The sequence below is a fragment of the Anopheles ziemanni genome, unplaced genomic scaffold (assembly GCF_943734765.1).
Source record: "Anopheles ziemanni unplaced genomic scaffold, idAnoZiCoDA_A2_x.2 scaffold_12_ctg1, whole genome shotgun sequence".
NCBI lineage: Eukaryota > Metazoa > Arthropoda > Insecta > Diptera > Culicidae > Anopheles > Anopheles ziemanni.
The window spans coordinates 682,801-694,666 of record NW_026690043.1 but is presented as its reverse complement, the minus strand read 5'-3'; the positions used below and the strand labels follow the sequence as shown (position 1 = coordinate 694,666).

At 38.0% G+C, this 11,866-nt stretch overlaps 1 protein-coding gene across 1 annotated transcript; it reads right to left on the bottom strand.

Moving 5' to 3' along the window:
• Positions 1–273: 273 nt before the first annotated feature.
• Positions 274–3,364, bottom strand: LOC131292863 (uncharacterized). The gene is made up of 2 exons (XM_058320957.1): positions 3,319–3,364; positions 274–3,275 (listed from the first exon to the last, which is right to left on the bottom strand). The coding sequence occupies exons 1-2, from the start codon at positions 3,362–3,364 to the stop codon at positions 274–276; spliced, it is 3,048 nt and encodes a 1,015-aa protein (XP_058176940.1).
• Positions 3,365–11,866: the final 8,502 nt, after the last annotated feature.

Genomic DNA, 11,866 nt, shown 5'->3' with positions numbered 1-11,866 from the left:
GACTTTGACTTTTCGTCTTTCCAAACATTACATGGGTTGTAATGGCCATCAATAAATACCTTTACGAGCGACCTTAGTCTGCGTGTTGTAATTTCAATATGTTCCAGAGCTATTTCATTAGAAAATACCTTTCTAAATGATTGATATCGCAATTAACGGTGACATGATAGCACATAAGTACATTTATCTTCTTCTCAACGCAATCAAAGAAAGCATTGGCCAAATACAACAGTGGTAGTCGTAGAAATTTATGTTTCTTAACCGTCATCAGCTTTATGAATAACCTTTACTAGTTTGCTGACTTGCTAGATTCTGTGGTAAGATACTTTCGAAACGCGCTCGGAAATGAGCGTTTTTAACCTTACCCAGGTGATGCAGAAGAAACTGGTAAAGAAATTGATTGTGTGGATCATTCAAGATGTCCCGCAACCGACTGTCATCGAGATGGGAAAAGTACCCTACCATTAAAGCTTCGGCCGCGAAGTAGTCTTGGAATACACGATGCTCGAATCTCACCTGATTGCCCTCCAAGATGATCAGACCAATATCGAGTAGGTACCCAAAGCTTGCCATATTAACTGGTTTTGCGGGGAAAAAGGACAGCTGTGCAGCAAGGGCGCAGTGACCTTCATGTGAAGCCTGCCTCAAGGTGTTAGCGGCCATCCGCTGCTGAGCGATACCCATAATATGGTTCGCCCGGTGGTTCGACTCATAGAATTGTTTCTCCAAGTAAAGCTCCAACAACCCTCCAAAGCTGCTAAAGGCAGTCCGATCTTCCTGATAAATCTCTGCTAGCAACTTTAACTGGAATGGAATGCCCACGATCCAGTCGCCGTAGGTAGCACCAAGGAATTGTATCAATTGGCAAGCATCCAAGCTTTCCTCGCATGTCCACCATCTGCGGAGAAACTCGACACGTTGTTCCTCATGCAACGGCTTCATTGAAACCACCTTGGCTTGTGGAAGCGCTTCGCAGAGATGTTGTGTTTCATGAGGGCGAGTTGCAATCAGTAGGTTTCTTATTCGGAAGGGTTGTTGCATGAATAGTTGCGATGCTTTTTCGACTGATATCTTGTAGCGATGGATGACACTATCGTATCCGTCTACTAGTACAATCAATTTTCCAGTATTAAGGATAGCATTACGGAAGAGCTCTTGCCCAAGTCGGGAGCTACCGGCAAAAAAGCATTTTGTGGCGTAATGAACAGCGTCGTTGACGCTCAGAGTCTGTGCGTTGAGCTTAGTAATCTCTTCGAGGGTTTCTGTGTAGAACTTTAAGTGCATCAGGCAAATTACATGATCGGGTAGTGCACTAGAGAGTCGTTCTATAAAACATTGCAAAAACGTTGTTTTACCCATACCAGGGACATCTGAAAGTATAATAGCCCGGTTACTTTGCATCATCTCCTCGAACCCATCCTCGTCCATCAACGAATGGTCGTTGCAGAACGTTCTACTAAAATAATGTCCCTTCAGTTGGCACTGATATTTAAAGCTATATACAATTGGCTCAACTTGATCCATGAGAAGCTGTGATATAAACTCCATGTTTAGTACGCTTAGTGCCTTCTCTTCACTTAAAAGATCACTTAGACGCACGAGACGATTCTGTAACATTATTTGCTTCTCCAATAGCTTTTGCCGCGACTGTTCGCGCATATCACCAAGCCTGAACTGATCGCGATGGATATACGTAATATGTTCTAAGCTTTCTCCTTGGATGTTATCAGTGGTTATATACACCATTTTGACATTTTTAAATGTATTGAATTTGTAACGGTGGTTTTTCAGTACCGAATGGCAACACTTTTCATTGCACACGATAACGAGCACTTTGTTTGAGAGATTTTTAATAAACGTAACACAGCTGTCCAGGTCTTCGCTATCATGAAAGCAATGCGTTTCGAACACTACAAATTGCTTGTCGAGAGTAACCAAAGCTTGGAGTACTCGCGAGGCACAGACTTCCACGCTATGAGTAGCCAACATTAGCATAATATCGTTTTCGATAGATCTTAGAAATAGTTCCAGCGGTGCTATCAACGTATTGTTTTCAAAAATATACCCACTGGCACGGTTGTTTTTCTGGTATTCTTCCGATTTTAGCAACCACTTCTTCCCGGTTATTCGCGCCCGTGAATTATTGCAGATGGTGTTCCAGTCGTTCGCGTTTAAGAACACTCCTTCTCCGTCGCGTATCCAACGGTCTATTTGATCAAACACCACACGCATATATTCGTCAACATATTCCTTCAAACCGAACACTTCCATCTTGGTAATGGCTTCCAACTCTATGAAGTTCGGTTGATCGGCAGCCAAAATGAGATGTTTGAAAAATTCTATCACCTCCGCGCGCTTTACTCGATAGTCAATCCAGTCCTTGGTCGATTTAGTTGATTGATTAGTTAACTTACACAAAAATCCCGGTTCGAACAGTAGCTTAAGTTTCCCTGACATAATGAGTTGGTTCAGATCGGTTATGGAAAAGTCTTCCATTTTCAAGATGGAACGCAATGTACGTTCGAGTAGAAATCGAAATTTTTGTACGTAGATCGAAGATTCCTGATCACACGAGAGAAATTTTTCGCTGAAAAGTTGTCGCTCGAGATCAAACACATCACGCACGAGGAGGTTATGGAATTCGTGAAACACTCCATTTGGATTGATCGAAATCTTTTTCCGCTGGACCAGTTGTTCGGCCAGCTTTCGTGCCACTTCACAGATCGGTGAAATGCGATCGATAAGTTGCTCGATGAAATCAATGCAATTGGTATTGAAACGATAGAGCGTTGGCTCTTTTCCGGCACATTTCACATTCAGAGTCTTCAAAAATGTGTCCTCGCTTGGACTAACTGACTCGATCACTTTCATCACGTTTTCGTCCACTTTTAGGTTGGTATAGATCACGATATATTTCAGTCGTCCGGCCTGGTAGAACACTTCTTGCTTCAAACCAACAAACGAATCAAAATATTTCGGCAGACTGTACTCGGTAGTCGTTTTAAGCAAATCATCTAGAATGATCCGTTTCGTTTCGTCCTGCTTATGCTTCGCCTGAACCAAGCAGTACTGCTGCTCTTCTTCTAAGTACATAACGATGTCATCGAATTTACCCGCCGTGGCCACTTCGACGCCGATCTCGAATGGTTTTCCTGTGACCGCTAGTCGGGAAAAGTACAACGTTGAGAGGCGTAATTGGTTGAGATAACCTTCCGTGCCGGAGCCAGGATTTTTCTTGTATAATTTCTGTAAAAACACAATATTTGCCAAGTTAACTTTAGAAAGATAAACACAACGCACAGTAAAAATGCTTCTTACTCGAGATTCCGCCATTGGTCCGTGACCTTTCGACTGGATGGAACATCTACGATTGCCGGAAAAATGTTTGATCCCATTTGGTATATATCACTACGCGCCGACAGCGCATGTGACTTATCGAATTATTCATTACTAAGCTTATGTTTTGGGTCGTATTTCTCATGCATTTGGGTTGTTTTTTCCTCAATGTAACTTATCACGAAGAAATCGCACATTACAATGTTTCATTCCGTTTACTGGGCACTGTTTCTTCACATCATATAGTTGTGTGCCTTCTCAAGTGATTTCACGTAGTAAGATTGTAGTTTGTTGCAGCTGCGGCTAGCGTATAGTTTTTTCAAGCAACTCTGGACTTGGAACCAACCATTTCTGATGTTAAATATGACTGAACCTTGTGGCAACGATCCGTGCGTTGAGCGAAAAAATCAATGCCTTTGCAATGTTATCGCAAATACTAAGCGTCTTCTTATCTAGTACAGCGTCACTCTCATTGCGTGCTGATAACAATGCTTCGCAATCAGCCACGTGTTAGATCCAAAACAGTTGACCTGCGAAACCGAGCGACATTATGGTGAATAATGTGCAATTCGCACAGTCGCTGTGAAAAATATCAATTTTACTGTAGGTCCAAAGTTGATTCATTGAAACTCATGAGTCATTTGGTGTGGGTAGAGGATTTAAAAATAAAACTTGATTGTTTTAATTTTAAATTTTTTTTAGTGTTTAGTTTAAAACAAACTCTGTGTTGAAAGTAACCGAGATAAATGTGTTGTGGAGAGTGCATTTCATAGTGCACTCTAACACGAAAATACACACATAAAAGTGCTACATACGTTTCGGTTGACAAGTTGTGAAACATTGAGGCATGCGAATCGTGTTGGTATTAGAGAGATAACAGAGGCTATCAACATCTCTTATTGATCACCGTTATGCATGAACACTTCGGGTACCAAATTTAGCGTTAATTTTCGTTCGATTTTCAATGATGTATAGTAAGACGTATTACATTTACAAAATCGTTATCTCACTCACAAAAACGAATGAAATAGTCATTGTCCAGTAACAAATATTGGTCGTTCACAATAAAATTTTTGAACTAGTGTTTAACGTCATATTGGTAAATTTTTATTTACTACTAACATTTGCCATCAACATTTGCATAACTTACCTCATGTGAAATTCATGTGTGAAAAAATATGAAATTACACTGTTTTCAGGGCCAGTTCGTCCGTATGAAGCTGCTCTTTGCCGGTAGTAGGCAGTCAATTGCACGCGAAAGGCTTTTGTTTGGCATCGTTAGGAAGCACTTTGGGCTTTTTAAGTTTAACTTTGCCGTTATCGGTAGCAACATTGGTGCGCCGAAAAAAGGTCGCGTTCTCTCTTGTCAAAAGTTCCAGGATTGTTTTACCAATGTTGCTACCGCGCACCAATGTTGCTACCGATAACGGCAAAGTTAAACTTAACAAGCCCAAAGTGCTTCCTAACGATGCCAAACAAAAGCCTTGCGCATGCAATTGACTGCCTACTACCGGCAAAGAACAGCTTGATACGGACGAACTGGCCCTGAAAACAGTGTATCGTGCATATATTGTGTTGCTTTTGTACCGCCTGTTTAATTTATATAAGAATGGACTTAAGAAAACATTATTCTGAGTTCAAAATTCTCAAGGTAAGCCTTTCTTCAATGACTTCCACCATGACATTTTATTACTTTTTTATGTTTATTGGTCTTCCATCTGAACAAGCTTTTCGTGTTAAGAACATTGCTAAGAAGCAATCGTAAGCATTGTTGATATGAGGGTTGAGATAAACGGCAGCACCATTGCCGAAATTTAAACTGGAACCTTCTAAGCTGGTCAAACAAAACCAAAATTAGTATGCAAGAAAGGATTTTCTGGAGAATAATTAATATGCCACCATTTCGAAGGGTCAGTTAGGAAGAACAGGATGAACAAACGAGCAGATAAGTTTCACTTACCGTTTGCTTTGCAAAAAACTTCTTTCGGAAATATGTTAACCTTGGTTGATAAGCCTTTAAATGCTCAATGAAAAATAATGATAACTTAACAAAATATGCCATTTTTTATCGCCTAAGAGAACGGGCTCATGTTCTTCTTAGGAACTGTCTTGAAATGTGTTAAAAACTTAGGCATGATATTAGTTACGGCCAACCATCCAAGCTGAACTAGCTGAATATTAGTTTGCATCCAACAGATAGGGGAGGTTCGATGACGTGGCAAACAAACAAACGGTAAACTACAAGTGTAAATATGCTGAAATTTAGACGCGTTCAAAATGTCAAGATTCAAGCATAAGTTTGGAAGCCATATAGAATAGATGTGATAACGAATAGATTTGACTAGTTTGATTTAAAACGCAGCTAGCGAATGTTCAACACTGACCGCCATTGGAGTCTAGATGTGTATTTTAAATGTGTAACAGTAACTCCCATAAAAAAGCGCCAAATATTTAGGAACTCTGCCTCTACCAAACTTTTTGTTCAATAATGTATTTTATTTATTAACATAATTAACATAATTAAAATATAATTAACAAGGATATGTATTATTTGGGTAAAATTGTACCGTTAATGTGTACCGTATTTGTGATGGTATTTAATTTGTTAAATATTTGAAATCTGTACAGTTTAACGATACTTTTGTTAAAAGCAGTCCAGTACCATACTCGCTTCCACCTGAAAGAAAACAGAGCATTATTAAAACTTCTATAAAGAGCTAATGGGCCTAGCGCGCACTTAACCAATACCACTGATTCAGTATGCTAATTTTGAAATCATTTTGGTTAAGAATTAACACCACCACACAACGGTCATCTAGTGGCTTTATTGGTAGTTTTGACGGAAGCTTTCTGCTTAAATACAAAATCAATTTTAACCTACACTCCTCATATGCTAACGATTTGTTGAATATCTCGGAAATCGTATTATGATTAATATTAATATTTAATATGTATGTTCTTCTGATTGAAAAGGATCCTCTTTTGTTCCTCATCTTAATGATATGTACTGTAGGTAGGCTAAGCGTGTCCTAATATCCGGTATAATGCAAAATGTCTTCGACTTTTTTGGCCCCATTCTTCAGTTCAAAGTTTAAGCATCCCTAAGGGAAGGCTTGCTCTGATACATATTTAAATGGCTGCAACTTAGCATGTTGCTTCAAATCAATTGATGACAATTCTTTTTTGTTAACTAAGTTAATCATAAAGATACTGTGAAATATGTAGAAAATGGATAATATCGGTTGTGTCAATAATATTATAATGTATAACAAAAGAATGAATAATATTGACTGATTGCACCTATTTCAATAGCCGTGCTTTACTAAATACTATACAAAATATAATAATTGATACTAAAGTCCATGATGTGATTTTTACCAACACATTCTTTGTCAACACAACCAATGTAGGCATCTTCTTTGTACTTCATTTTAATGATCAGAATTGGTTTCAAACGATGTAATTTTCAATCTAATATGTCGCCATAATTAAGTATAAAAATTGTTTTGGGACAGTTTAATAATTCAAATCTGTTGAGTCGCATCGATCAAATATATTGAACCAACTGAAAATACTCATTTTCATAACAAAGTAGTGCGAAATGGCATTTTAAATTGGATTTCAATTTGCTTCGCAGGCTAACTGAGGGATTTTTTTATCATTTACTTAGCTCCCCCTCCTCCTTTCTCTCCCTCTCTCTCTCTCTCTCTCTCTCTCTCTCTCTCTCTCTCTCTCTCTCTCTATCTCTTTCTTTCTTTCTTTCTCTCACACTGACCGGGTGTTCGTATCGTCGAGTGGAGGCAGATGATTAGTTCATGTTATTGATATTGTTTAATTATATGACCGATAAGCGCTGGCAAAGAAACAAAGGAGTTAATTAGATTAAATTTTCCTGCAGGCAGTGCTTTGATTAATAAACACAGGCAGTTGAAGCATTCTCACCACCTGCAACGCTTCCTGCGAATTCCCAATACCTCTACCTCTTCATTCTCTATCCGAAACACTAGTGACATGGTCAATAGTGGAAGTGCAATCGTCTGTGAACAGTTTCCTATATGTGAAACCCTACGATGCTGCTCAATTATTAATATTATTGATAATTATGTACACCGACAAGACGGCCGGAAACGGTCTAATACTCCTAATACGCTCAAGGGCTGGATTGACAATAGACTACATCAATGCTTCAACGTTTGCCGCTAGGCCTGCTCCATTCCTCTCGCTATGACAATTCCTTTCCGTTTTCCCGAAGGACTATTTGAATCACTCATGATGATATTATGCAAGAAAGACGTCCCGGAAACATACAAAACATTCGTACCGCCTACTTCCTACTCTGCAATCTCAGTTGCATGGACATAGCAGATTCCTACCGTTTGGTCAATATCTATTTTGACATACTCGGTAATTAGTTTAACCTAGGGCGGTGAATTTCAGATACAACGTTATTTTTTAAGAAGTTGCATCCAGAAAATTAAGCATCAAATGGGTGAAATTATATCAGATCCTAAAAGAATCGTAGTCACACATATCAAAACGAGTATTGATTTAAATTTGTTGTTATATACACTCCGTGCAGTTGCTATAAGACCACCCCGATTTTCGTGTTTTTCAATGGTAATATTGGAAAGAGAGAGTATATGGAAGAGCTAAACATGCGTTTACTAATATTAATTAGCAAATTTGAAAGAAAAAAATATATTCCCACGACTTGTTTATACCATGGCAGCAATCAAACCAATCAATAGATGAAGGAAACATCTGAATTTCTTTGATTGTAAAAGTTTAAGTTAGGTCGCAATTTATTTGGGATATTAAGTTAGTTTTATTTATTAAAAGGGACATGGTGCGCAACGTTATTTGAACTACTACGTCCAATTCCGACATGTTGGACAATCTTTCAACCATATTTGCTAGTTAACTCCAATCAATGTATGTATGTTGGAAACGTTTCGGTCCAACGAAGCTGGCCGAACATAAACGTCGCCGCGACGGCGATGTTTTTAGAAATTATAAAAAAGGATCGAAGGATGCGCCTTCGATCTCTTCGTCATACGTGAGTTAGGAAAGCCAGACGATTTTTTGGCTGTTGCAGTTTAAAATAAAGTTTCGCATAGGCGAGAAAAGCTGGTTGCCTTCTTTTTTTATCATCGGTCGACTTAGAGCCCCGTTAAAGACAATCTGTCTTTAACAATGTATCCCAAATCGAACTATTCAGGTCATTAAACTGGTTGAAAAGGGTATTTGCGTTTATCAAACTAAAAAATCTATAGTACCTACCCATTAGTTTAATAATACCTTTTAAACCCGACTGTATTGGAGTGGTCTTATAGCTACTGCGCGGCCGCGGAGGAACCTCCAAGGGCTAGAGATTAAGTGATTGTACTAAATTTTAAGTTTAAGTTTAAATAGATGTTTTAAAAATGTTCTATAGGATTATCAATCTTCACAATAGCAATAAATTTGAACGGGGTTAGTCTTACAACCATGACGAAATAATGAAAGAATGGTCTGGTATATAATCAGAGTTGAAGAGTCACAAAAGAAAAGTGTTTTATAATTCTTCTTCTTCTTCTTCTTCTTCTTGGCGTAACGACCTTGTTGGTCATGCCTGCCCCGTTGTTTTTGCAGCAAAACTTCAAGATTTTTGAATATATCAAGCATAGGACTAAAATAAAGCGTTGAGAATCTTTCATCTACATGATATCGAGCAATGCGTTTTTGACATATCTTGTTTGATGTTGCCATACATTTGGAAAAGCTACACACTTTTCTTTATGAAAATCGCTAATGCCTCTAAAACAAGATACGTGTTTAAACGAATACTTCATGAGGATCTTAATGGGGAAAGTAAGGGTATATTATTTTTCTATTCTTTTATAGTTATTGAACAACAATTGTTGGATAAAATTTTAAAGAAAATAAAACTTCGAAGAGTCTGCCAAAAAACTTATTGATTGTAGGATAAAAGTAATAGCCTACGTTTATTTTGTTGAAAAGCATATAAACTAGACGAAAATTTATAATTTTTTCAGTATCTCGCTCCGTTCATTTTACCGCTTAAGGCCCCCATCAGTGTAAATCAGCCACTACCATTAGCACACTGCGCCCCAAAATGATAGCCTCACCCAGTTTTTTCACTCATATGCTATTTTAAATGATCGCAAGGTAAAATAAACGACAGAAACATAATTCTTAATTTAAAAGAAATGTGTTTCACTTCTAATTTATCAGAAAAAAAGTAATTATACCATTTTGGTCAAAAATTTAAAAAATGGAGTGTCCCATAATGATAGCCTCACTTCAAAAATCATTCAAATTAACATAGCAACCCCCCGGTTGACGACAAATGTCAGTTCACCCTGATTTTGGGTCCCCGCATCCAAAAATCTGTACTTCTCTCCCCCTTAACTCTATGATTAGAAATGAGAATGTGTGCGTTGGTCTTTTTCTTAGGGAGAGAAAAAGTGCGAATGCGTCCTATGTATATTCTATCCTTTGCAACCATGCAACACCAAACTATCGCCAAATGCTTACTGTGTCGTTATACGCGTATACGCCCGTACTTACGTACGAATAGTATTTGAGATATGTGAGTGTGTTTCTTGTTGGAGCGACCACAGCATCATGTATTTGCGCATTCTGGTCATATCAATCTCAGAGTGCAGGCGCAAGTGCATTGAGCATCAAGTGTTATGATCGTGCCATTAATACTGCTGAGGTAAGAACAAACTAATAAACGTATGAAAATGATGGAAATCTGGGTACTTTAAATCAGTAACATTCTAACTTTTTTTTACTTTTAGGAATGAAAAGCAAAGCTAAAGAATGCGTCGGATGGTGCATGAGCTGGATCGCATATGCAGTTAAGAATTGGATCTTTCTGGGACGGCAAGTCTACTGCAGAGGCCGGAACTCTACACTGGTAAGTCTGAAAACAGTGTGATCGCAAACATCCGAATAATAAACATCCGATGACTTAATTCTAAAAAAAAAAATGTTTTGATTTCACCGCAGCATTCTGCGGGTAGAAGAAAATATCATATTCGTAGAATATACCATACACACACACCTACACGCGAGCTAGTCTCACCCACACCACCAAGCAAACCAATGCAAATGTGTGCGGCAATACATGGGCGATCCGTCAAATTTTGACTTGCTGGGAGGTTGCTGGGACTCTTGCTGGAAGTACATGACAGCAGCAGAAAATTTGAATTTCTGTCAACCGGGCCTGTTATTAGCCACGTCATCAGTTGCCAAAAGTAATTTTTAAGTTCTCTTACTTTAATTTCCCAAGTTACATTTTAAATTTTATCATGGTTCTAACGATGTTGTTCGTGCTCATCATTAAGTCTCATTTTAAGAGTAAAATATCTTAAAGGCTGTGATAAAACCTTCATAAACCCGTTTTAAGTGTAAGAGGGCCCACTCTACAGAACGTTGTCAAAACCATCCCTTAATACCTTTTCTAGACCAAAAATCACTGATTGGTTTTAAGAAAAGGTTTTAAGAAGGACTGAACAGCGTATTTGCAGACTCTTCAAATCAACTAAGATTTTAGACTTAATGAGCGGTTTTATAGCTATCCTCAAAAGGTTTTAAGGATGCCAAAATTATTAAAACTATTTGGCCTGCTGAGAAACCTCTATAAAACCAATTGGACTTGGTACACCCATAAAACATTGATAAAACTTGTAAAAGACTATTAGGTCTTGGAAATGTTACTTGGGTCGTTTCCTTCAACAATATTTATGCAAAGTAGTCATTGTGTACTTACAAATATTTGAGTATTTAAAAAAAATATATATATGCTCGGTATTTTCCCTGCACAGAAAAAACAAGGCGAGGCTATCATTTTGGGGCGCAGTGTATATGTATCTCTTGGAAGAGAGTTACTGTGACCGAAAGGCGGTATATTATAGATCAGTGGTCATAGACGGTAACTAGTTGTATAGGAATTGCATGTCCAGATAATAAAGATAAACGTAGAAGCTTTACCTTTGTTCTTAATTTACCCAACCTTGCTTCTAAAACGGAATGAAGAGGTGTCTGATAAAGAATAGGACATACTTGGTAAACCTCAAGATATTCTTAAACGACTGCTCTGGTCATTGTCAACAAAAACCGAGTCTAAGATGCTTTTAGCAATAATTAAGATTGATTAAATATGACCATATCTTACCATCCAATAAAACGGTCCTTGGGTAAGTTGAAATCCCATTGAAAATATCGAATGGGCAAAACTTGCCCAAACAAACACAAGATAAATTTTGATTCTTGTTATCATTCCTTTTGCTTTATCACACTTCTTTGTTTGATGCTTATCTACTATTAATATATAAAAATAAACTTGCATTAACTTTGCACCAATTAGACATTCAGTTCAATGCTGGGCTCATCGAGTGCTCATGTTTTTGTGACTTGAATTACACGACGACGCCGACTAGCCAGGGGTGCCTACCGATAATAAATGATAAATGAGGACCCACACAGAATCACTTATCATTGTTTAACCAATTTCATCAAT